The sequence below is a fragment of the Callorhinchus milii genome, unplaced genomic scaffold (genome assembly GCF_018977255.1).
Source record: "Callorhinchus milii isolate IMCB2004 unplaced genomic scaffold, IMCB_Cmil_1.0 Scaffold11, whole genome shotgun sequence".
Classification (NCBI taxonomy): Eukaryota; Metazoa; Chordata; class Chondrichthyes; order Chimaeriformes; family Callorhinchidae; genus Callorhinchus; species Callorhinchus milii.
In genome coordinates this window covers 6,346,428-6,374,117 of record NW_024704752.1, presented here as the reverse complement: position 1 = coordinate 6,374,117, position 27,690 = coordinate 6,346,428, and the positions used below count along the sequence as shown (strand labels likewise).

Genomic DNA, 27,690 nt, shown 5'->3' with positions numbered 1-27,690 from the left:
CTCATGCGGAAAACCATTACCATGTTTAATTATGTCCAAGCTGTTGACCTTTGGAAAAGGAAATGGCCAGATCTCCTATCACAAGGGTTCCGCATTGTGTGTAATAATAATAATCCTTACATTTGATACGCCTTATCACATCTTCAAGACATCTCTAAGCGCTTTGCAGGATTTACTGTAAAGCGAATTGACTGTATATTTTGTGTGCGAAACACAGCAGCCTATTGCGCACAGTAGTGTCCCACAAACAGTCGTGGATTGAGTAAGCAATTTTTGAAGGAATTATTACGCCCAGAAAAGCGATATTTGAGGAGAAATCTCCTAAGCCTCTGACCATTGTGTTTTGGATTGCGAGCCTTAAAGCAGCCTCCTCTCTCCTAAATGCTCGCCCGCTGAAAATGGCAGGGCTTCACGTATAGACGTATAATCAGGCTTGAACGGCTTTGGGAATTATGCTTTTATTCTATTAGCAACCTGGCCCATTTTTACAAAGTACACTAAAGGGGAAGATGGATGGGTGCATGTTGTTTAATCGAGGAGAATGAAGCGGACACTCCTAGGAAGCTTAAACCATAACTATGCTTTGGTTTTCCAAATTTCCAAAGCGAGCTCAGATTATGTAGCTGAATTACAATGACACAAGTCATAGCTGTCAAAGCTAAGAGTATGAAACGGGCCGGTTCAGGCTCTCGGGGGTATTTGGGGGATAATTTTATTTATATAATAGTAGCAGTTGCAAAATTGTATCCAAACACTGTTACATTTCTATCTTGCCTGCTGATGTTTTCAGACAGCTATCAGGAGCTTTACCCAAAGGATCGAATTGACTTCTCTTCATGATGGGAAACACTGTGAATAATTTAGGAGAAAGAGGAATCTTCAGAAGAGTTTGAAATCAGAACTATCACTTGACGCCCCCTCAGGTTTGCTGCTGCTCTAAGATGAATTACATAATCAGGGAAATTTACAGCACAGAATGAGGCCATTTGGCCCATCGAGCCTGCACCGGCTCTCAGAGCAAAGTGTTCATTCAATCCCCATACCCCTTCATGATCGATTCAAGCTTGACGTTTTAATTGTTTCAGTTTTATATTAAATTGTAATCTGTTCCTTTTGATTTTTTCTCCTTAGAGATGAGGTTTGACTGCCATGGGATCTTTAACATCCACCTGGACAGACAGATGAGGCCTCGATATTAACATTTCATCTGTAGCACAGCTTCTCCGACTGTGCAACATATGATAGTAATAATAATAATAATCCTTGCATATTGATATAGCGCTTTTCATGTCTTCTCGACGTCTCAAAGCGCTTCACAGAATAGACTGTAAAGTGAATTGACCATATATTTGTGGACGAAACGCGGCAGCCAATTGCGCACAGCAGTGTCCCACAAACAGTCGTGGATTAAAAATGACCAATTTATTATTGTTTTGTTTTGGAGGGAATAAATACACTGCATTAGAGTGTCATTCGAGACCTGAGTTCAATGTCCCAATGTGAGGCTTGAAACCCACAACCTCTGACTGAGAGGCGAAAGTGCTACCAACTGAACGCAGGCTGACTAAACTCCTCACTGAGTTTTTACTAATAAGCAATAGCACTGGAATTCCCAAACCTCTCCACACAATAATGAATCTTGAAGAATAGAAAAAAGTGGGTTACTGCCTTCAGGCTTTGCTTTGTATTAACTCCCCGTGGCACCTAGCTGCTAATCATGTGGCAAAGGAGATAGTTAATAGAGGCTTAAGCTTGTGCTCTCAACCCTGGGAAACGCTCCACAAACAATCAGATTATTTCAAGTAGTTCATATATGCAGCCAAGTGACTGTCAGGGGATTTATTGAATTGAGACAGAGAGAATACCAATTGGGATATTGTGTACAACGAAGATATAGTAAATAGAGGCCTCAGCCACCCTCCCCAACATCCATGCAATGTTGGCTACATCAATTTATGTGCACGTTTACTTTTGAAAAACACAATTATTATTTCAGGGGCCAAAGCCATCACATGATCGATTAAAATTGATCATTCACTCCATATGAGGCTGTTTGTTGGACACGGCTGTCGCAAATTGGCTGCCGCTATTGCCCACAAAATACGCAGTCGCAACACTTTACAGTGAATCCTGTGAAGCGCTTTGAGACGTCCTGATGCTTGATAAGGTGTTATATCAAATTGCAAGGATTATTATTGTAACACTAATTGTGACATCAGTCCAATCTTACTCAGTCTGGCTCCTGCTTGCTTGGTTAGAAGCATTAGCTTTAAGCAAGAGGCAAAGGCCATCCCTTTCCTTTGCTGTTTAGTCTCTTTTTAGCTGAAAAGTATTGGCAGAGGCTCATTACTCACATCATCTCCGAGGTTTACAGAACAGTTTTCCTGGGAAAAGCAAGTTAATTTCCCCCAGGAGCATCCTATCCCATCTCAGCCTGGCGTCTCGACTCTCAAACTTTCAATAGGATTGAAAAAAAATCTCAGAACCTACTTTCAGACAGAGCAAAGCAAGAGGATACGGATTTAGAGTTGCAAAGGACAATTTCAGGGCAGATATCTGGAGGTTTTTCTTTACTCAACAACTTGCATTGATACAGCACCCTTCACGTGGGGCATCGTCTTGGAGCACTTAGTTGTTATTGTTGTTGTAATTAAAGACTGGAATAGATCACCCTTCCTGGTAACCTATTCCAGGTGGTTAAGACCAGGACACAAGATTGGTTTAAAAAACAGCTTGATGCTGTAAAGGGAGGACAGTAGGGCAGGCATTCTGTCAGGATGAAATTCAATGGGCTGAAGGGTCTTCTTAATTCAAACTAATCTTGTGATTTAGTGAAGTGCCCCATTCCAGTGTGTGTGTGTGTGAATATGTGTGTGCGTATGTGTCTGAGTGTGTGTGTGTCGCGTGTGTGTGATTGGGGCAGGATACTGGACAGCAATCAGAAGCTGATTGTCCCCCTCCCAAACCCAGTGGTAATGATGATAATTGTAGTTCCGACTCCCCCCAACATACCCAACATAGAGTGGGACTTAAAAACATACAGACAATGATTAGTAGATTCCTGTCAACATCCCGTTGATATTAATATTAACGTCACCCCAGCTACTAAATATAGCTGAATTCTAAGTGATTTGATACAATTAATGCGCTCGCTCAGTGTGTGCATAATTTACTGCTATGCCCAGTAGCGCTCTTCTTCTGTCTATGTGAAGATGACAGTCTTTGAAATGAAGGAGCGCGATTGCATCTTAAAATTCATTCCTCATATTAACATAATCATTCTTTGAAGCATAATGAAGAGGTATAGCAGTTCATTTTATCTGATATTCTTTAAGTACAAGCCCTGTTTTACCTCTTGATTAGCAATCTACGCTCGCCCACTGAGAGTCCTTCCTAACAGTAAGACTGATAATTGAATAGTATTATTTGAAAAAAAGGTCAGAGATTAATGTTTCCCTTTATTTTAGAGTGATCAAGCAGTCCGCAAAATGAAGCCAAAATAATAGTTTGTGACATGGTATTTAATATAGTATCTCGGTACCTGCATTCACTTGACACTCCTATGCTCCTGTATGCTCGTTGCAAACAGTAGGATGCCAGCAAGCTTATTAAATTGTTATTTTTAGAAATTATCTTTGCCTGTGTTGCCTTTCATTATGGTTGTTAATAAAAGGCGTGTGTGATGTATATTTTAACACCAATTTAACACAATGATGAACCTTGTGTTTGATACAGAGCCTTTCGCATCAAAGCATCTGAAAACTCTTGACAAGGGATTGCTGTCAATGTAGTGACTGTGTATTTGTTTATTGTGGAAATGTGTGATATTTACATAAGGGCCCTAGACACAGTTCAGAGAATGAGGATGATCCCTGGTTTTAGACGATGGAGCTATATGAGCAACCATTAGACAAACCAGCGCTTTTGAGCTTTGAAAAGAAATGATTCAACTGAGATCTTATAGGATTTTAAATGGGATGAAAAATGTAAACCCAGAACAATCCACTGCCATGTGCCAGTGTAGCACATCGGTAACACTCTAGCCTCTGAATCAGAAGGTTGTGGATTCAAACCCCACATCGAGACTTGGAATCGTACAGTCTAAGCTGACACACCAATGCAGTGCTGGGGGTGTGTTGCATTGTCAGAGGTGCTATGCTTCAGATGAGATGTTAAACCCTCTGCATTATAATCTTGTTGTTGTTGTTGCATTGTGCTGGAGCATCAGTCAAACTGAATTGAAAGCATTGGCTTGAATCTAGAACTTTCTGACTCGGAGGCGAGAGTGCGACCAATTGAACCTAGCTGATGTGTAAACCTTAATTATATAGAAGATTGTAGAAGTAGATCCAGCATTTGTATTGCTGGTGTGACAGAAATATTCCTGTGTCTAATGTAACATTGGTGAGGACAGCTTTATCATAGATTATGTGATTATGTGATTAGAGCCAAATGATACGTAAAGGAAGCTTCTCCTATCAGGATGAACTGACTAAAGCTTTGCCCTTCGATAGGACTCTGTACAAACCAAGATCACTCTTATTATAGAGGTTGATATATATTTAGATATATGAAGTTTAACATATACTGTAGTAAGTACTATATAGAAGCATATATTATACAGGAGTAAGTACATATTTATACAATGTACAAAGGCTATTATGTGTTTATACTCTCTCAGAGGGATCAATGTGTATTTGTATAGAATGCTGAAGTTAATATGTATTTAACATATTATTTAGAGGTTAACACCTATTGAGAAAGCTGGTGCGTGAACTAGGCAAAATGACAGAGCCTGGTAATATTGCTGTGTTGCAGCTTCCCAAAACATTTACAATAAACATACTGACAATTGATACAGTGTCGATCACAGAGGAATGTCTCAAAGTGCATCACAGGAAATTGTTGTTTGTGTAGTGACTGCGTATTTGTAGGCAAACACTCACTTGAAAGCAGCTTGAAGTTGTGTTGAGGGGATGGTGGGTGTTCTGGTGGGGTCAGATCAGATGAATCAATGGGCCTTCTTTGTCCGAACTGATCTTGTGAATGGCTTAACTCATAACAAGACAGCAGCTGTCACTCCTTCCCTCCCTTATCCATCTGTCCCATGGACTTTGCTGAGAACATGCGGATATTAAATAATTCCTGTGGGGTTTGAATGACATTTGTAAACAGTGCAAGTAGCAAGCATCTGATTAACATTCTGAGAGCTGTCAAGATCTTGGTTAAAGGGTTAAGTACTCCGTAGATTCACTCCACTTAACTATAATCCATTATTCATGGCCAGTATTTTAACCTTGTTTAATTAATTGGAAAATAATTGCTAAACATGTTTTAATTAGCTTTCCTGCAGCCTTCACTCCGCTCTGTCTCTTGGGCTAATGCCTGTCAGGTCACACAGCACTTGACATCCCATGAGCTTTGCGATGGATGCAGTAAACACAGTTTAACAATGGAAATTTCTCTCTTCCCGTGGCTATTTTTAATCTTCTTGGGCTGCAATGCAGCCGAAAAATATTTAACAGTAAAAAAGACATTACGACAACATTAGCTTGGACTTTGATAGAAAAAAAGTACCTCAATTATAATATTAATTTTTCCATTTGGTATAGCACCTGAGACATCGGGAGGTTGTCCCAAAGTGCTTCACAGGATATATTCTAAAGTGCAGTGACTGTGCGTTTTGTGGGTGAATCATTAAAACAGTTCTTACATTTGATATGGTGGGAATATTGTCAAATCGTCCTAAAGTTTTTCACAGGGCAATTATTGCTAATTTCTTCACTTCCCCCACGCTCTTCGGCTGCCCAGCCAACAGTGTCAAGCGCTTTGGACGTCCTCCTGACGTGAAAGGTTTGTATAAATGTAAATTATATCCCCAAATAGTTTTGACTTAGTGCAAATTCAATGTCACAAAGCCACCACCTCCAGTCACTCCCGCAACCTGAGTTAAGTGGGTTTTGATATGAAGCTTTGCGCATGGCAAAGATGGGGTTAAATTGTGTGATTTACATGGTCTGAAAACATCTCATCATGCAGGGAGGAGGAGACCCTCTACGTTTTGATTGAATGCAGAAATACTGCGCAACGCATAATATTTCTACAATATGTATGTCACACGTTGACTGCTATCATGGCCAAACGTGGGAAAATGTGCTTTTCAATTTGAAGGAGGAAAATAGGAGAGAAAGAGGCAATCTGCAGTCTGCAAGTTATTTCATCATTCGGTAAATTATGTGCTCAGAATATCATCTCCATCCACGGAGTGCACCTGAAGTCCATGCGGTTGTCATTCCCCACATTTGTCACTGGTACCATTGTTCAGTAATAATATATTTCATGAATTATGTACCTTGTATTGCTTCAACTTCTAAAATCAATTCACGTTTCCGTTAGCCATTCTCTCGCTTGCTCTGTAAGCCATGTTTCTTTTCCTTTAATAAAATGTTAATAATGAATATACAAAATCCTTGCATTTGTTACAGCGCCTTTCACAAGGGGAGGACATCCCATAGCACTTCACAGGATATACTGGAGGGTGCAGGGAACATATAAGTTTTTTGTGGATGAACAAGGTCACAGTTCTTGCATTTAAACCGAGTCTTGCAAGTCAGAAGAACATCTCAGAACTCTTCACACAGGGCACTTGAGCCGGGGAGAGGTGAGGTTGGGGAGGGAAGTCCAAGAAGCTGGCGGGAAGGAAAGATGATTGAAAGCGCAGTCAAAGAGGAAAGTCTTAAAAGATTCAGTGAGCGAGCGAGCGGTTGTGAATCCTGTGTGACTCTCAGTGAAATCCTGTGCTGGGCGGAGAGGGGGTGGGATTGAACTGCAAGGTGCTGTGATTAGAGAATTGTTATTACCCTTGCTAATGACTTGGAACTAATCTAGAGCGAGGAGGCTTGAGCCTGAGATCAGCACAGATGGTTTCCGTCTTCCATGGCTCAGCTGTTGTTGGGGTCAGTGGCTGTGAGGTTGTGATGTTTAACAAGGCAAATAGGGTGGACAGTGAGTGTGGGGGGAAGAGCAAAGCTGTCTTAATTGCGAGAGTCAACAGGACAGAGAAGGCTGTCACCAGAATATCGGTTTGCCCTCCGAAATCAATTAAAGCCTTTTCTCTGGCTTTATTAAACTCAGAAATGATCTTTTTTCAAAAGAAAGGAGCTCGGCTGGTTCTCGTGGCTTCACTCCCACTTCGTAAAGGGACAGAGAGACTTAATTACAAGCAGCAGAAACTGATATGAAAAGCTTCCAGCACCTCTTGCGTGAATGGTTACCCTCAGAAATCAATTAGCGCTGTTTTACTTGCCAGGTTACCAAACTGACTCAGTGGCTGCCTTCATACACATTCGCTGTTTGTTTCTGCTACAGCATCTCCTGACGTGCTGTGATATTTAAGAATAAATAATGAGCTCTCCACCGATGCATAACCAGCTGCAAAGCAACAACTTGACTGGCGATGTCTGGACTGAAAGGTGGATTGTCATAATAATAGTAATCCTTGGATTTAATAAAGCGCCTTAGTACATCATCAACACGTCTCAAAGCCCATCACAAGATATTCTGTAAAATAACAATAATCCTTGCATTTGATATAGCGTCCTATCACGTCATTAAGACATCTCAAATCACTTCACCGAATATATTGTAAAGTGAATTGACTGTGTATTTTGTAGGCGGAACATGGCAGCCAGTCGTGCACAGCTGTGTCTCACAAACAGTTGTTGATTGAGTGACCACATTTTTCTTGAGTGATTATTACCCCGGAAAGTGATCCGCCAACCAACTAACAACCGGGTTCCAACTTATTGCTAGGAAAACAGAGGAGTTTGGAGTAAGGAAACTTTCCTAACGCTTTGCCCTGCCCAGGAATCAAACCCAGATCCCCTTATTGCGAGACGAGTGCTCTAACCACTAAGCTACAGGATTCCACATGCGGAAACCCCACATCACTGGACCAGTGTCAGTGTGGACTATGAGTTCAAAATCCTGATATGGAATAACCTTCCACCAACTTAGCCAGCCTGTCTAGGACGTTTAAAATGGATGTTTGGCTTATTTTAGTTCACCCAAGATTGAAGTTCCTGAATGTTACACATTCATTTTCACAGCTGCACCACTTGTGAACAATTTTGTTTGGTCAGACCTGGGTCTGACAAATCCTGGAATTTATCATCGTGCTTAAGAGCATCCAAATCAAACTGATTTCCATGCATCCCGCCTACACATGGAAATTCCAGAGATATTTATTGGAATGGATTGCACACTCTCTCCCCAGAGGGACCATCCTGATTACTTAATTCCGGAAAGTATTAGGCGCAGCTTGGCAAGAGCCAGAGCTTGGGGACCCCAGAGTGTGCATTAGGGTACTACTGGAGTCTAATCTAACCAGCGAGTAATTATTGGGTGTTAGTAATTAAATGAGTTGTTGAACATAGAATATAAATTACTTTGGTTCTTGTTACATTTATCCCGCCACCTTTTCAGCATAAAGAAGACATGTCTCGACACGTCTTGACACATCTCAACATGTCTCTGTGTAATTATTTAGAAATAAAGTGGGTTTTACAGGGGCAATTATATTGGACAGTTTGTGCCAGCCACGTCCCACGAAACACTGAATAATGAATATTGATACAGAGCCTTGGCACATTGGTGAAATGTCTTTATGCCTCACAGGATTTAGTGTAAAGTGCAGTGACTGCGTATTTTGTAGGCGAACCCACAGCCAATTTGCACACAGCAATGCTCCACAAACAACCATGAAGTGAATAACCAGTTTTATCACCTGTTTACTGTCATAATCTGCCTCCACCAACCTCTGGGTCGTCCTTTCTGCCTCTTCTCTGCATAAAGTCCGATCCGTCCGTTCACTTTTCCTTCGTCCGAGCCACAGTCTGCAACCCCTCGTTCCAGATTTTTGCTCATAATAAAATGACTAATAATAATCCACGCATTGATACAGCGCCTTTGTCCACGTCCATGAGGACATTACAAAACGATTCACAGGATTTACACTGAAATGGAATGACTGTGTATTTGTAAGCGAACGAGGCAGCCCAATTGCACACAGCAATAGTCCACAAAAGCCACGGAGGGAGTGATCGACTTTATTTGGGGGTTGTTGGCCTGGACATCAGTAGGAAGGAATTCCCATTCTCTTTTTGAGTTGTGCCATGGGATCTTTAACATCCACCTAAACAGGCAGCCGGGTCATCTGAAGTCATTCTAAATTTTGAAAGCGGGCCTTGACGTGATGGGTCGAATAAAATAATAATGATCTTTGCATTCAACAGAACACCTTTCTCTGATGAGTGTATCTGTTTTAGAATGTTATTGTTCTTGCTCAGTTTGTTGCCGAACTTAAGACGGGTCAAATTCGGCCCCAGGAATACTCTCATCCAGGGTCTATCCCCAGAAATTGGGGACGTATGGTCACCCTTACGGTAAAGTGTAGTGACTGTATTTTGTAGGCCAAATGAATGGTCTCTTCCTGTGAGATAGATTTCAGTGATTCTGTATAAAGTTTACAAGACGTTTACTCAGTATTTTACAGGGATTTGATACGGTAGCTGCAAAGAAACTATCTCCTCTGATGATGGGGGAATCCAGAAGAAGGGAGCATAATCTTAAAATCAGAGCTAGGCCATTTAGGGAGTAAAATCAGGAAGTGTTTTTTCATACAAACGGTAGTGGAAATCTGGAACTCTCTCCTCCAAAAGGCTGTGGATGCTGGATCAATAATAATTTTCAAGACTGAGGTTGATAGATTTTTGTTATCAAAGCATAACGAAAGGTTATTTGTAAAGGTATTCAGGCATCTGGAGCAAAGGCAGGTAAATGAAGTTGATGTACAGATCAGCTGTGATCTAACAGAATGGTGGTACAGGCTCAAGGGACTGAATGGCCGACTCCTGTTCCTATGTACACAGAGCTCCACTCCACCCATTGCTGTACATTGAAGGGCAGATATGGTGTGGTTGTTTACTGGCTGTCACTGTGCAAATGTGGGAGACTTGAGTGTATCGGAACATCGCTCCGCTGGCATGCGAGAAGGGGAACTGTAGGATTCATCATTCGGTTGGTTGGGAAACAAGAGGAGAGTGGGGGCGGGGGTGTGTGGAGGTTACCACAAGGAGCTTTCACAGCTGGAGAAAATTTTTCACTTTGCGAAAGCGGATCAAGAAAATAAAGTGTGAAATTCAGGTGAAGTCATGAGGCTGCGGGGAGCTGTGGTGACAGTGACTCGGGAGCACAAAGCACAATGTCGCCACCAAGTGGGCAGCACTGAGACACCGGGAACAACCTGGCACATCCCGTTATCTACTGGGGTTCAACATACGGCAAGTGTATGTGCTAGTATGTGTGTGTGTGTGTGCATGTGTTTGTGTACAAGCCTGTGTGTGTATGTGTTTCTGTGTGCCATGTCTTTGCGTGTGTTTGGATGTGGGTGGGTTTGTGTAGGTGTGAGCGTGTTTGGGTGGGTGTGTGTGTGAGTTTGTGAGTTGGTGTGGGTATGGGGGTGGTTGTATATGTGTGTGAACTTGTGCCTGTGTATATATGTTGACTTGTGTATGTTGTGATCCCGCTTCGTAACTGAAATTGTGAATATATGTTAACGCATGTAGTCGAAAGATTTTAATCAATGGTTAGAAACGCTTATGATGAATAGACACCATTTTGATTAATGGTTAAAAATGTTGATGCAGCTAACAAAGTGTCAAGATGACTTGTTATTGTAGCTGAAAGATTGTTGGAGATGTTTGGCCATAACAAATTCATGTTTTAATTAGTTGTGGCAAAGATGAGGTAGGTGAAGATATCTTCCCATAGCAAATTCACGTTTGTGTCAAAGATGTTTTCTGTAACAATTCAAGTTTTATAACAATTCATGTCCTTCTATAACAACTCTGCAGATTGTATTTTATTATTCTTTTATGGGAGATAATTGCTTCATGGATGTGAGAAAGGAAAGATTGTTTATTCTTATCCTGCCTGTGGAACATCGATTATAAAAGATGTATGTTTGAACTGTGCTCTGTTCAGCCTAGGCCAGAGCTTATCAGGTGCTGTCCACACAAGAGCTATCTTTCATTTGACGATATGAAGTGGTGAAGCAAATGTGTTTTGTCTTCGGGGTTAAAATCCGTCAGACTTAGACTGTTCCATTGCTTCATCAACTTTCGTTAACTCCAGCAATTTCAGGCAGAAGGAAACTGCAGAAATTCTAGAATGTTTGAAATCGATTGAAAGGTAACGGGAGGAGAATAATAACAACCTATAACAACTATTGAGAAGAATAACAATGTATAACAACTGCAAGGTGCACAGCCCAGCTGTCCATCATGAAGGATTAAACTTTAACTGCATGATCAATTACCCAAGCAAGAAATTTCAGGTCTGAAGCAAAAGACTTTTCATCTGATGCATGACTTTTGCTGCTGTTCGTGAATTTATCAACTGACTCTACCGAAAAAGCAAAGATTCGAATGATTTATGGACTGACCATCTACTGATTCTGTTACTTCGATACAGACATTTGTCTTTGCTATTGCCCTGTCTGTTGTATTTGTGATAGTTGAACGAACAAATTTTACATTTCGTATTAAGTAAAGAATTTTCAAAGCATGAGTTGCTGAGTCACTTTGGTTCCTCTGTTCTCAGGTCCTTAATTAAAGGAAGGCTGTAAAGAATAAGCTGGTCTTATTCTGCTCAATGCCCAGAAGCCAACATGTATGCATGTGGATGTATGAGTTTGTGTGTATATGTATGATTTTGTGTGTATGTGTTGGTGAATGAATTTATGTATTTGTGTTTGCGTGTGAGTTTGTGTATGTGTGTGGGTGTGAGTTTGTGCATGTGTGTATGTTTAGCGAGAGACCTGGGTTCAATTCCCGGCAGGGCGAAACCTTGTGCAAGTTTTCTTACTCCACACGCCTAATAATAATTCTTCCAAAACAAAACAATAATAATTTGGTCACTTCAATCCACGACTGTTTGTGGGACACTGCTGTGTGCAATTGGCTGCCACGTTTTGCCCACAAAAATGCAGTCAATTCACTTTACAGCATATTCTGTGAAGCGCTTTAAGACAGCACAGGCAGGAGTGAGGTGAAGTAAAGCCGGGATACGAATAGCTCAGCAGCCACAGTCGGGGTGTGATAACATAATGGGAAATACAGTGATATTGGTAATATAGTGGGAAAGTTATCATGAGGGAGGGGGTGTTAGTGAGGCAATATTCTCCGTCTGGCCTGCACGACTGTACTGAGAAGATTCTAAAAGAAAATCCTGGAACAAAATTAAGGCCAATGAGGCTGAATCATAATCCTTGCCTTTGATACAGCAACTCTACCATAAAGAGGACACATCACAAAGTGCTTTACAGAATATACTGTAAAAAAGTGTAGTAACTGTAGTTTTGTAGGTGAACGCGGTAATAATAATAATAATCCTTGCATTTGATATGGCGCTTTTCACGTCTTCTAGACATCTCAAAGATGTCCCACAATGTCCCACAAACAACCATAGAGTGAATGACCAACTTTATCTGAGGGACTGTTGGCCAGGACACTGGAAGAGAGAAACTCCCTTCTCATTTCACATCGTGCCATGGGATCTTTAATGTACATCTGAAGGATAGCACCTCTGACAATCCAGCACTACCCCCAGCACTCAAATGGAGTTCAGCCAAGAGAATATGATTTATTACCAAAACAGGTCATGCATTTCTTTCCCTCAAAAATACTGAAGTAGAAACCCTGTTGCACAAGATAACAGTGTTTTTTTTAGAAGAATCTTGAGCTTTTTTAGAGCACCAATGGTAAATTTACAGTATGTCTTGGCTATGATTGATAATTGCTGCAATATCCTCACTGTCCAGCGGAGGGCAGCTATTGACCAACGCTGATTAAAAATTCCCGAGAAAGCATGTAAGTGAAATGGTCTGTGGAGCACAGATACTTAAAAGTCACCGTATCACAGACATCACCACATTATTGCCTGGCCACTGATCCCCAGAGTAAATAATAGATTGTTTGCCCTATTCTCCCATTAAAATACAGCCACTGCACTTTGCAGGAACTTTGTGTAGATCTTTGAGACGTGTCAATGACATACACTGTATTAAATGCAAGGATTATAATAATTATGAAATATTATTATTAATAATAATAATCCTTGCATTTGATTCAGCGCCTTTCACTACGGGAGGACATCTCAAAGCACTTCACAGGATTCATTGTAAAGTGTACTGACTGAGTATTCTGTAGGACAACGATTAAGAGAAATTATTTTTAATAAGAGGGGAAATAATTAACCCAAAATCATTACAAAGAGGCTATTGCTTCTGGTTTCTTTATTTCCACAGACCCAGAGGATTGCAGGCAAATCTAGTGCTGCGTTGAGGATTGGCTCAACAGCGAAAGAGCAAACAGTGCGACGCTGGCTTTGTCAACACTTCAGCAAACTGCAAAGGAGACAGTGAACAAAGGCTCTTTCATTGATGTGAAGGCCTGCTTTCAGACCCACCTGTCCCGCTCACGTCTCATCTCTAGTAGCGCTGTGTACACCACAATAATAATAATTAATAACAATAATAAGTGATTAAAAACCTTAAAGAAAAGGAACTGGAGAAGATCAGAAAATATATCGATCTACAAATTGAATGCAGATGCATGTGGCAGTATAAAACAAATATAGCTCCTATACTCGTTGGTGCAACTGGGACTGTTATTAAGACTTGAGAAATGGCTCGACAAAATAGCCAGTGAACAAAATATCCACCTCCTGCAGAAAGTAGCTCTTTTAGGAAGTTCAAACATACTAAGAAGAGTAACATCCATTCATATGTAACGTGGCAGTGTTATTGGTCTGGCTGACCCATCACTGAAAAACATTTATAAACTACCTCTACAGAGTGATTTACACTGTAATAACAACAATAACAATCCTTGCGTTTCATTACAGCATCTTTCATTCCAGAAGGCTGTAGCAAATCGCTTCATCGGATACACTGTAAAGTGTAGTGACTGTGTAATTTGTGGGCAAGCACGGGTGCCCTTTTGGCAATGGCAATGCCCCCCAAACAACCGTGGAGTGAATGAGCAGTTTTATCTGGGTGATTGCTGGCCAGGGACACAGGGAGAAACTCCCTGTCACTCCGTCAAACTCGCCCTTCACCGTGTTGGTGATTGAGAGAACAGTATTTCCTCTGCGCTCTCTCCGCATGATGCCACAGTGTTGGGGGAGTTGCCAAGTCTCTGCACTGTTGGATCTGGCTGACGGTTACAGCACAGAAAGCCTCAGTTTGGCAGGGCCCGTTTCGTCTGTCCCAGCTCTCTGAAACAGCTCTCTGTGTAGTCTCCCTCCCCTGTCTTTTCCCTTCACACTCTTATACATTTCTCACTTTCAGATATTTTATCTAATTCCTTCTTAAATAGTAATACAGATTCTGTCTTAACCACAATTCCAGGTCAGGCATTCCACATTTTCTGTAATATATAAAAACAAATCCCCCTAACCCCTTTCTTTCCTCNTTTTTGGTAATGTCCTTAAATCTGTGCCTCTTACTTACTTTACTGCCTCACCCAAACTTTCTTTTTGAACAGCCATTAATGATGATGAATGGAACCCGCTGAAAGCGTTCAGGACGTGGCTCTGTTAGTTACTCGCCTCGAACTGGTAGCGGAGTGTTAAGTATATCTTAAAATCTACTAATGCCGGAAACCACATTGAGAAAAACAGCACTACTGAAGGCTCCTGCCTCCAGGATACACAAAGACCCATTCAGCACCGGCAAAGCAGGGAGAAAGGAGACTTTTTTTTAGCAGCTTATGTGCCAGAGAGATTTACAGTAAGAAACGTCAAGTGTATTGACTGTACACGCTGATGCCAAATCATTTTGTGCACAGCAAATAGTGGCATGGAATCTTTAACATCCACATGAACAGACAGATGCTTTAATGTCTCGGCTGAAGGATAACAGCTCTTGACACTGCAAAGCTGAACACTGTATGTCCATTGCAGTGTCTATCTGGGCTTGGAGTGAAGTTGAAAAGTTTTTTCTTTACAAAAAAAAGGCAGGAGAACGTAACTGAACTTTAAAAACGTTTAAAGCAAGTGCTACTAACAGTGCCGTCTTGAGGGACCACCATAGACTGGTCTGTGTATACACTGTACTGACATGGTGTGTGTACACTCTATACTGACAAGTATATGAGTGTTGTGTGTGAAAGCACCTTGTACTGGCTGTACACCAGGAACCTGATGGATTTTTCCCCAGAGGTCAGAGTTCCTTGACAAACCCCAGGTTAAATAGTTGTGTGTAGCCAGTGTTATATACGCACATAAAGGAGAACTGCTCGGAGGCTTTACCACGTTAAAGGCTGGGCCTCCACTAACAGCACCTTCATAAACCTGTAACAGCCAAACCCGAGCAGGCCCTCGAGGTTTTAACTCACACCCGATAGCACTTGAAGTGTCAGAAACAGCTTTACTACTGTAATAGCTACCACAAACCATTTAAATTAAAACAAGATTGAGACATTCGTTATGTTTTCGCTCCTGGGCCCACATTCCTTCCCTCTCACACTAGCTCTCTGTTGGCAGTGCTCTCATCTCAGAAAAGTCTTAAAACATCTGAAAGTGCTTCACAGAATAGACCGTAAAGTGAATTGACTATATTTTGTGGGCAAAATGTATTCAGCAGTGTCCCACAAATAATCATGGATTGAGTGACCAAATTATCATCATTTTTTTTGAAAGGATTATTATTCCCGGAAAGCAATCCGCCAATTGCCTAATAACTGGGCTCTGACTTACTGCTTGATAAACAGAGACGTGTGGATTAAGGAAACTTGCCCAAGGTTTCGTTCTTCCCAGGAATCAAACATGGGACTGCTTGCTTGTAAGGCGATGTCAACATTATAGTTAATAAAGATCATGAAGAATTGAGTCATTGTGGTTTTTACTTCCATTTTTGTGTGACCGTAAATGTTACATCAAAACACAAGACAAAACTTAAATAAAGCAATTTTCTCCCATATTAATTCACCTAAATATTATCCATCAAGTCAGTCTTTTTCTTTTAAAAACACTTTTATTTAAACATCAAAATACCTGGATGAATAAGTTAGTTTACCCTGAAAAGGCAGATCCACTGAACAGATGAGTTTTGGCCTGACACAATGGGAGAAGAAACATTGTAGTCAATAATTAGGAAGCAGCGATCAGTCTGGCAATTTGCGTGTGTGTGGAAATTGTAAACAAGAGAAGTCAAAAGACACCAGTTTGTGCACATGCCTAGTTCTATTTCACATTTGCAGTGTCAACCACAGGTTTCCAGATCTTACACTGGAAGTTGCTGTGCAAATAATTAAACTATCTCCCAGAACAAAGCTCAGGACAATCGGACATTAGTCAGGGGCAGCTGAACTCTCTGTGCTCCAGACCCCAAATTCCACCTCGTCTTAGCCTGCGAGACCATCTTTACTTTCATCAATCCAGTTGTAATCCATAGAATATTTTTGAAAGAAAGTTACGACACAGAAGAAGGCCAATTGGCCCATCGTGTCTGTGCCCCTGGCCATTTTACCACAGCTGTTAATAAAAATAAGAACGGGCTGATAAATGAGGCCTGGTTTGAGAAAGCACTGGGCAATCTGAGATAATATATAATAATAATCCTTGTATTTGATTTTCACATCTTCTAGACGTATCAAAGCGCTTCACAGAATATGCTGTAAAGTGAATTGACTGTATATTTGTGGACAAAATGCAGCAGCCAGTTGTGCACAGCAGTGTCACACAAACAGTCGTGGACTGAAGTGACCAATGTATTATTGTTTTGTTTTGGAGGGATTATTTTTAGGTGTGTGGAGTAAAGAAACTTGCCCAAAGTTTCGCCCTGCCTGGAATTGAACCCAGGTGTCTTGCTTGCAAGGCGAGTGCTCTAACCACTGAGCTACAGGACTCCTGTAAATAAAATGGTCTCCCAGGCTAAGCCGAGCCTCGGGGGCACGTGAACTGATTTAATATGGAGCAGAAGCAGATGTAGGTCTAGATGCACTTAGTTCAAAGAGGTGACTGAGTTGTACAGGCTATCAACGAGGGCAGCTCTCATCATACCCATGGCCCTCTGTGACAGAACACAACACACAGCAGTGAAGACAATTTAGAGGGAGAGAGGAATTAAGTACCCTTGATTAGCTTCGGAAACAAGACACAATGAATGCAGTAGTGGACACTTCTCTCGGCCTATTCTGAGATGCAAGTCCACGAGACAACATTCGTACAGAGAAATTCTACTGGAATCTACTGTTATTTTTGTAGCAAATCAGAGCATTTAGAATTTGGCAAATTCTTCAATCCAACTTTCATTTTTAAGCTGTTTTCTTATAAGACAGAAAACTGACTTTGAAATTATGGCTGAATCCAGCAATTTGCAAAATTCTGCACATGCTACATAAATGGAGTCAATCTGGATTCAGTGGAATTTTTCACCCAATGGATTTCAGATGAATCCTCCAATTCATGACTATTCAACAGTGAGAGGCTGTTTGGTATCAACACAATGGAACAAATGGGGCCAATATACAGTTCTCCCCCATCCACCATCCCAGACACTCTCCTTCAATCCTGATGGTCAAATATTATTCAAGTTTAATATATTTCTTTTTAAAAGACAAATCTTGGACCATAAAAGGAACTTATTTTACATGCAGAAACACCACCCGGATCTGGATTTATTCTGTTTTAAGTTGTAAACAGTGGGTGTAAAATTTGGTTTAATGTAGTCTTACAATAATAATCCTGGCCTTTGATTTAGCACCATATCATACTATCGAGAAGACTCAAAGCGCTTCACAGCATTTCAATGTGAAGTGTCATGATGGTGTGTTTTGTGGGTGAATGTGGCAGCTAATTTGAGCACGGAAATGTCCCACAAACAGCCATGAAACGAATGACTCATTTTATCGGGGAGATTGTTGGCCAGGGCATAGGGAGAAACTCCCTTCTCTTCAAAACCTTAACTTTGACGCTGTTTTTTTCACCGTAAACTACAGAAAAAAAAGTGGCTTCAAAGTTAAGACCGAATTCGGCAATTTGCCGAATCGTGAAATGCTAAGAAAATAAATCTCAAGTCGGGTGGAATTTCACCTCAAACTATTTAAAAACCCTGTGAACAAACGGTACCCATGTATTTCTTTCAAGGCACAAGGTGAGCTCAGAGTCAGGCGTGTTGCAGGCTGAGTTGGAGTTGACATAAACCAGAGAGATCTCTGTCCGGACAAGGGTTCTGGATTTCTGTCAAGGTGTTGACTATTCTATGGGTCCACAAAAGACACTGCGATATATCTGGTACCGTTCGTCGTTGGAAGCCCTTCGTGCAGGTGAGTCAGACGCCCGGGATGCATAAAGCTCCATCCTTTCCTGGGAGACTCGATGGAGCAGTTGTAGCGGTGAAATCGACAGCCACCTCCCTGCGGATCAAACCTTCAACAATCAGTAACAACAACAACAAAATTCCATTTATAAAGCGCCTTTCATGTCAGGAGGACGTCCCAAGGCGCTGCACAGTTGGGTCATGACCCGAGCAGGGGGGAAATGGTCAGGGTGAGGGGAGGGAAGGGAGGGAGCGAGGAGGGGGAAATGGTCAGGGTGAGGGGAGGGAAGGGAGGGAGCGAGGAGCGGGGAAATGGTCAGGGTGAGGGGAGGGAAGGGAGGGAGCGAGGAGGGGGAAGAGAGTCGAGAGGGGAGCTGAAGGCACGGTCAAAGAGTAACTCAAAGTCGCTCCACGTCAATTCAATATAACTGGCTGCTCGCTTTAAACAGAATGAACTTCTGATAACTCGACCCTGGCTGAACTTGTCACTAAATCATCCTACTGTCAGTATCCCGCTGCATTTACACATACGCCTAACTCGACAGTCTGGATAACTCATCACTGAGTAAGTTTCCTTGGAGTGACAAGTTATCAGGAGTTTACTGTATAAGCACTTTGAGATGTCCTCCTGAAAGGAACTAGAAATCGTATTTTATTCAGTTCTTGGACAGAGGGGACATCTCAAAGCACTTTAGGCAGCTGGCTGGGAGCTGCAGGGTAGCTAGGGAAGGGGTGGGTGGTGAGGGGGAGAAGCTAGCTAAAAGCACGGTCAAAAGACAGACCTTAAGGCAGTAAGGATGCGGTCTGTGGAATTTTGGATACGTTTATGGAGTTTAAGGAATGCGATGCCAAGGAACCCAGCGTGGAATATCTTTTGCAAGGTTTTGCTGCCGTCTAACAACAACAACTAATTGCATTTATATAGCGCCTTTCATGTCGGGAAGAAGTCCCAAGGTGCTGGGCAGTCGAGGGTTTAAAAACAAACGGGGGGTGGGGAGGGGGGGGCTGGATAAACACTGGATTTGAGTAAGTCAGAAACACCCGCTCAATGGTACTGGGGGGGGGGGGGGGGGGGGGGGGGAAGAGAAGCTAGAATACACAGTTTTCTCAGTCTGACCCCAGTTCATGGGAATTCCTTCCCCCAAACTGCTCAGTCTCAAGCTCCTTCCTCCCTGTTTTTAAATCCCTTTAAAAACTAATATTATCTCCCTCCTATCCCCCTGCTCCCATTTGTTCAGGTCTCCCCAACGTTCCTGTAAAAATCTTTGAGTTGTTCTGCTGGGTGAAACACTAGATGTACGCAGTTGCTCAGTCCCAATGTGTATTATTGCTGCAAATGCACTGGAACTGGAACCCAGTCGGAGGCACTAAATTTGACTGACAAGGATTTTTACCTTCAGTTTAAGACTGAGCAAAACTGTGCGAGATTCTTAAATAAATATTGTCTAGATTTGCGAGAATTAGGAAGGCGGATTTCCAAAATTAATGTTGAATTTACATTTTCCCCCGATTCTGAGCTGCCGTAACTTTTACCCCAAAACATAAGATAGGGTAAAGGCTAGAACTAGGTGGAATTGGGGTGGGGGGGGGGAGAGGGTGGGGGTTGTCTTCTGACAGCTCAAGGATCACGCTGGGAGTAGGGTTTGGCATAAACGAGTGGATGGTGCTTTCAATCAAGCTTGCTCTCCACTCCCTGGTGAGGGTTTCTTGTCTGACAGCTTGAGCTCATTGGCTTCAGTGGGTCTCCTGAGCACGAGAGAGAGAGAGGGAACCCAGCACAAGTCTGAGTAGCCATGGGAACGCACATCTTGGCTTCTGCCTTGCAGCCGCGCCACCTTAACATCAACAATTGTCTGACCTGCATTCCATATCCCATTACATAAGGCGTGAATGAAATCTTTCCAAATGGAATCAAAGTAGCTGACCTCAATCCCTGCATCTTTCCCCCTCTCTGCCCATCTTCAACTCACACCTGAAGACTCTCCGCTTCAACTGTGTCTGCCTCGGTCACCTCTCCCACCCTCCCCTGCACTGCCGGCCAAACCGTTGTTAAGCATTCCAAGACACTCCCCTCGTGAAGGACGCTATATAAATGCAAGTTTTGTCATTTTGTCAAACTGAAACGGGACTGAGATCTATTGATTCTCCTTGCAATTTGAGAGCAGTCAAGAGCAGCCCACAGCAAATCCTCCCCTGCAGCTAACCAGACAGGAAAGGGAGGGGGAGGGTCTGTCCTTATTTATCCTCCCTTCCCTCAGATGGCCTGGTCTCGATGACGAGCTCCATCCACTCCCAGCATCTGGCAGACAATTCTTGTGTCTTGCTGCTATTCGACTCAGAGGGTGGCCTACATATTCACAAACACTAAACTCTGTACCCCAATCACACTAGCCCTTTCCAGACGCCACTGGCTCCCTATCACAGAACGATTTCAAGATCCTTTCGCTCGGCTACAAATCCCTTCACTCCCTGCACCTCCCTACCTTTCCAACCTGCATTCTCCCCATTACCTACTGCTTCTGCTCAGCTATCTCGGGCCCTGATTGTCCCAGCTTTACAGTTGGTTGCTTTATAGCATTCAGTCTGCCACAGGCTTGTAAGTCATGAGAGCTCTGTCAACACTGCAGCTCACCCAAGCAAAGAGCTAAGAAGATATCTTCAGGTTCAGATGAAGATTTGGCCCACCTGATCTTTCCAGAACAACCACACTACCACCCACCCATTGCGGCACTGAGCTGCTTCTTAAATGAGTCGAGTCTTGACCGACTAGAACCCCCATCAATCCATCTGTCTGTCCCACCAATTCAGCCACCATTACCTCGCTCTCTGAAACTCGCCTTGAAAATCCTTAGCCTCGCACCCTCCCTCCTATACCTCTACTCCCTCCATCAATCACCAGACAGGTTTGCTTCATTAAAGCAGAAGCAGAGTGAGAGCTCATCGCAGTCCTGGGTTAAGTTTTCAGATGAAAATCTGTGGTGATGGATCAGAGAATGAGATACAGTAAAAAGTGGGATAGGCAGAAGTGGGTTTAACTCACCTCAAAATCTGTTCCTTTGCTATTTAAAGCCACGTTTATAGTGAAGGTTGAGGAGTCGTGATGGGGTCGTAGAAAGGCCTGTCTCTCTGGGGTATATTTAACGACAAAGTTCAGCATAGCATGTCCCTGGAAAAGAACCGTAAACCTTCAGTACAGTGTTATCAGTGGTGGTAGCAGGCTAAGACTAGGTGGAATTGCTGGTCGATAGGGATGAACAGGGACAAGGGAGATCTAAGGATGTTAAGCAAAGACTCAACCAAAGAGATATATTTTTAAAGCTGGTTATTAAATTAACATATAATGGACGGAAAGGCAGTTTCTCCTGGTGTCCTGATCAACAATGCCCCAAGTAAAATTGGTTGCTCACTCTGTGGCTGTTTATGAGATGTTTGCTTTGCAAACGCAGCAGCTAATTTTTGCACACAGGCAATGTCCCACAAACAGCCAGGATGTGACTGACCGATTTTTAAAAAAAATCTGGGTGAATTGTTGGGCAGCACACCAGGAGACAACACCCGTCACTTTTCAAATAGCACCAATGTTCACCTGATCAGGCAGATGGGGCCTCAGTTTAATGTCTCATCCAAAGGATGGCATCTCTGACAATGCAGCACACCCTGAGCACTGCATTGGAGTATCTGATTACAATGTGAGCTCAAAGATGACGGGGGCTTGAACCCCCAACCGACTGAGCCAGGCTGACACTCACAAATCTGTCCCTCTCTCTTTATGCCTGCAGAGTGCTGCACAGACGATGCTCACCTTGGTCTGGTAGCCGGAGAACAGCTTTAACGTGACAGGTGCGATGTACTCGCGGATGAAGTGCAGCCACTCGTAGTCTAGTCCAATTTGGGTCATATGGATGTCGTCTGTCGGGACGTTTTCATAGCCTCCGACCAGCCGTTTGTCCTGAAATACAATCACCAGATGGGTGAGACTTTGAAGCATTCAGAAAACCTTTATGAGACCCATCTCTTTGAACGCACCTTCAGTAATCTCCATCTCCCACTTACTCAGGCTCTCACTCCCACTTAGATATCTCTAACTAAGTGAAAGGCGCTATATCAAATACAAGGATTATTATTATTATAGCTCATAATAGGGCGGAAAAAGACCAGCTGAGATTTCACCTCGCTTCTGCCACCTGACCAAATCCCGTAATGCTCCATTTCCTCCACCAGATGATCGCACATGGTATCAGAGAAGATGGGGAACCAGTAAACATCCGGACATGGCTGTAAAATTGAGAGGTAAAGTATGAGACAATACATGTCAGGCGGTAATAAACAAGGTCACCAGGATGCTGGACTATATATTGCTAGATCATTTAAGTTTAGATCCCCAGGTATCATTTCTGAAGCTATAAGTTGCACTGCTTTGCTCAGGCTGCACCTTGACTATTACATACAATTTGGACACCGCTAAATAAAAGCACTGCCCTCTGCTCATGTCTTCTTGTTCTACTGTTTTGTGGCATTCTAAAGTATTGTTCTAGGTTTTAGATGTTTCACTCCTATTTATGATCGCTATACATCTCTACAAAGGCTGCCTCTGAGACAACTCCTTTGAAGACTGAAGAGCCCTAGCTTGTCTAATCCTGTAGCGTATTGATTAATTGATTAGAGCATTTGCCTTGCAAGCAAGAGGACCTGGGTTCGATTTCCAGGTGGAACAAAATGTCTGGCAAGTTTACTTACAGAGCTCCACACACCTTTGTTTACCTAGCAGTAAGTAGGAACTCAGTTGTTAGTCAATTGGCGGATCACTTTCTGGGGGTAAAAAAAATAATTTGGTCACTCAATCTATGATTGTATGTGGGGCACTGGTGACAGCACAATTGGCTGCCACGTTTCACCCACAAAATAGTCAATTCACTTTACAGTATATTCTGTAAAGCACTTTGAGATGTCTCAACAAGGGGATAAGGCGCTATATCAAATGCAAGGAATATTATTATTATAGCTCATTTCTCTAACTCTAATGATCATCCTTGCTGCTTTTCCTAGGGCCTAGGCAGACCCCTTATGTCGCGGTGACCAAAATAGTATGCAGTACTCTAGATGTGGTGCAAACTGATTTGAACAAAGCCTTAAAAATAGCTACACACCTGCTCAACCATGTCCTCGGAGAAGATCTTTGAGTAGTCAGGGTGGATGTACTTTTCTCTCCAATCCTACAAAGAATAGACAGTGACCATCAGGACACAGAGTAAAAACCACTCGCTCCATGGCTGCTTGTGGGACTTTGCAGGAGCGCAAATTGGCTCTTGTGTTTGCCTACAAAATACAGTCACTACACATTACAGCAACTGAACCCTTTGAGACATTCTAAATGTCAAATACAAGAATTATTATCATGAAGATCACCTTCAAATCCTTCCATCGTCTCTGCTCACTGAACACCAGCATGTTTCATATCTCCCACCCTATGCCCCCCATAACTGGGGAAGGGGCTTTCAGTCATTCTGTCCCGCCGTCTGGAATTGCATACCAGAGCCCTCCTCTCTCACCTCATTTATAGTAGTCTCAAGATGTAGCCCTTTTGGATATCATTCCCCATCCCAACCCACTCTGAAGTGTCCAAACCAGCAGTGTTAAGCTCTCTGAGACATCCTCATGATGTGAAAGGTGCTGTGTAAATGTAAGTTGTATTATCACTTATCCTATAACACAAGAACTGTGTTCATCTGCTTCTTAATAGACAAACTTAATGCCACTCTCCCCCCACACAGATGTACTGACTTTACCCTGTTCCCAAGCTTGAATTCCAATGCTGTAAAGAGTTCAATGTTTGCCAGTACTCACCAACGGGTTGTCAAATATCTGCCAAATGTCACTGTGCAAGTGAGAGGTATTGTAATTCTGGGTTGAAATAAGCCGTCCAAATTCATGCAGGTTGGTGATGTACATAAAAATACCCTAAAGACCAACATAAGACAATCAGTACAGACTGTACAACAAGGATCGGGAATAGACTGTGCATTTGAGAATGGGGTTCAATGGGAGCAATTTTAATAGCTAGCAGCATGTCCACTGTAAAGAGTTGAGCTTGCTCCGCATATCATTAATTCAGATACATATCTCTTTTTTGGTCACCGGGTGTCTGATACACAGATCACCATGCTTAACGGTATCCAAACCTGACTGAGAGTTACACATATGCATGCCACTTACACGTGGAAATCTCCCGGTATCTGGAATGGAATATACACTCTCTCCCTGGAGGGAGACATCCTGCTTTCCTAGAAATTCATGGCACATAAGAGAGGCCTTTCAGCCCATTGTGTCAAATTCCTGCTTACCGAATGAGAAGCACCCTGCTTTCTTAATGTTTATAAAGGGCAGCAGTGAATTAACGTGAAATTACAAGGGATGGAGGAGAAATCTGGTTAAGCTTGAAAGGTCTTTTCAATGGGTGTTGGTTAGACTGCCCCGCTAATATCTGCAACGAATCCTGTTGCAAACATTTTGCCTTAATAGTTTTAATTCACAGCAATAATTTCTGATGCAACAGATAAATCTGTAGCAAAATGTTAAAAAAAATTTAAAAATTTACTGCATAGTCATACACTGCATACATTGTGTATTCTTTAGATGACCAACGCTGCATCCTCACTCTTTACATAGAAGACATTGCTACCAATACAGGGTTAAAATGGCACAAAGGTTCCTGAGAGCATTGGGAGCTCGACACAGTGGAGCTGTTTTCCAATTCTTGGTGATGTCTCACCATTTGTTCAGTAACCCCCGATAATTATTAATACATTTCACTCCCGGCTCAGCATCGAGGTCCATTTCGCCCACAAAATATACAGTTAATTCACTTTATAGTATATTCTGTGAAGCGCTTTGAGACGTCTCAAAGACGTGATAAGGCGCTGTATCAAATATAAGGATTATTATTGATATTTCATTTCAAGGATTAAAATGTTAAATTTAACTAAAAATGTAGTTATATTATATAAAACGTAATTAAGTTCAAGGAGTTACACAGAATGTGGCGCCAGGTAAGGATTTAATTCACTTCACAGCCACTTTCCACCTCTTCCGCCAACTAAATTTTGCTTAAATGTCCAAGTCTTTCAAATTATTCACAACTCAGGCTTATGACCTTGCATGCGTTTCCAATGTCATTATCTCAGACTGTGTGGAATATCAACCCGTTCAATTCTGTTTGGTCAGCCAGATAGCTGACACATGCAGAAACCCATCACCATGCTTTAGAGTATCCAAACCAAACGGAAAGTTCCATGCATCCTAACTACACATGGGAATTTCTCTGTGTCTAAACGGAATGTGCAGAGATTTGTCCCTCCTTACTTAACTCCAGAGTGTATTAGGCGCAGGTTGGCAAGAGCCAAGGCTTGGCCTATGAAAATGCAAGGTCGCTCCTCTTTACAATAACATCCTATGATGCACTTGGACAAGTTCTCCCAACGTGAAAGACAATATATCAATTGTACTGATTGCGGTTATTGTTCCAGCCTTGGCTCCTGTGTTACCATACGCTAACTCAGTTAGCAACTGGGTGAAATCCCTTGTGCGAACTCTCAGTCAGGTAGTGAGAGGAGTGACATAATGACTGTGAAAATGAAGAGGAGCAACTTCCTATTTTGTAGTGTATATAATTTTTTAAAAACAAACACCTCACAGGTCTCAAAGTCACCAACTTGAATTTCACAAAGGGATATGTTCAGTGACACGAGTTTTTCCTTTAACAGGTTTTGGTTTCGATCAGCCAGGTATCTTGCCATACGCAGAAACCCACGTCCGTGTTTAAGAGTCTCGAAACTTTGGAACTCCCTCCCTTGACCCCTCCATTTCACCGACTCTCTATCTTCAAGTCCAGACTTAAAACCCATCTTGTTGAGGTAGGAACATATGGTCACTCCACTCTCCTCCCTGCTCAGCAGCCATCTCCAAGTAAAGCGCTAATTAAGCACAAGTTGTTGGGAGACACAGATGACAGCAATTTCAGATGCAACACACTGATCAGAAATTGGTTTCACTTTCAAAGTCTAAGATCCACAGGTATTACCTCCAGCATCATCAAACCTCTTGTGCGGAGATGGGAGAATATCAGTGAATTAAGGTTTTGATTTAAAATCAACGAGGAAAGTGCTCGGAAACAAGGACTGGAGAGGCATTTAACAAAGAATGTAGCGGAGCGGTCTGATTAAATCACTGACAACTCTACACATGATGTTAGCAACCAACACTGAACAAATATAGTCACATTACATCAGTGCATTGCCTGCTATGAAATGCCACTGAACTTTGAACGCCTGCCATCAAATATGTTTTCTTCAGTGCATTGTATGACAGGGGATAAATCACGCACCACTTCAATGTCTTGTGCTCCCATTTCTAGCAGGCAGTCTAACATGAGGTTTACATTAGCAGATTCCTAATTATTGAAGACAAAATAGCTGGAGACATTTCCCCACCCATCCCCTCTTCCCTCTGCTGTTCGACCCCCCTCTTCGACGCTGCTGTTCTCAATGCAGATGTCAGTTGCCAGTTATAGCAGCCTCTACCAAAACTGGCTTGAATAACTAGATCAGATCTCAGCTGTGGTAGTATAAATTGACCTGTGTATCGGTAAGGGATCCCTGAAAATTCCATCTCCTGCTTACTATCCAGCATCTCCCACTAGATAGGTAGAACACTCAATAGAACACAATCATTGTCTGTGAATCTATATCCTACTCAGACCACTGGCACTCGTCGTCGATTCTCAGGGACAACGAGTGGTCCCTTAGGTTAAGACACTGATGGCTTCTGGGGCCCGTGGAACCTCGGAAGCCATCCTTAATGGCTCACAAGAACATTTGGAAGGATAGTTTATAAAATTACTCTTTCTTCTTTTCTTGCAGTTTATTCGTTTGAATGATCTCTGTAGCCCCTCACAACCCCTTGTCTAGTCTGTTCCCATCTGTTCCAAAGTCCTAGAACGCATTGTTGCCAATAAACTCCACGCACACCTCTCCTCCCACTCTCTCTTTGAACCCCTCCAGTCTGATTTCCGCCCTGCCCAACAGTACAGAGATTGCGCATGTGAAAGTCTCAAACGACATCCTCTCTATCTGTGACCCCTCTGCCTCCTTATCCTCCTGTAACTCTCCGCCGCTTTTGACACAGTCGATCACGCCATCCTCCTCCACGGCCTTTCCTCTGTCATCCACCTCAGTGGGACCGCACTCGTGGTTCGAGTCCTACCTCACAAACCGCCAGCAGTACATCTCCACAAACGGCTTTTCCTCCCACTC

General features: G+C 42.5%; 1 protein-coding gene across 2 annotated transcripts in view; it reads right to left on the bottom strand.

The window, feature by feature from the left end:
- Nucleotides 1–17,902: 17,902 nt before the first annotated feature.
- The window catches only part of plod2 (procollagen-lysine, 2-oxoglutarate 5-dioxygenase 2), a 41,580-nt gene continuing 31,792 nt past the window's right edge, over nucleotides 17,903–27,690 (bottom strand). The window contains exons 14-19 of one of the 2 annotated variants that reach the window (XM_042339080.1): nucleotides 24,227–24,340; nucleotides 23,530–23,595; nucleotides 22,553–22,657; nucleotides 22,185–22,331; nucleotides 21,423–21,548; nucleotides 17,903–18,479 (exon numbers count right to left, since the gene is read on the bottom strand). In XM_042339080.1, coding sequence (XP_042195014.1) covers nucleotides 18,324–18,479; nucleotides 21,423–21,548; nucleotides 22,185–22,331; nucleotides 22,553–22,657; nucleotides 23,530–23,595; nucleotides 24,227–24,340 — 714 coding nt within the window. In that variant the 3' untranslated portion in view covers nucleotides 17,903–18,323. The remainder of the gene's footprint in view (nucleotides 18,480–21,422; nucleotides 21,549–22,184; nucleotides 22,332–22,552; nucleotides 22,658–23,529; nucleotides 23,596–24,226; nucleotides 24,341–27,690) is intronic. The other variant, XM_042339081.1, reaches the window with a different exon arrangement.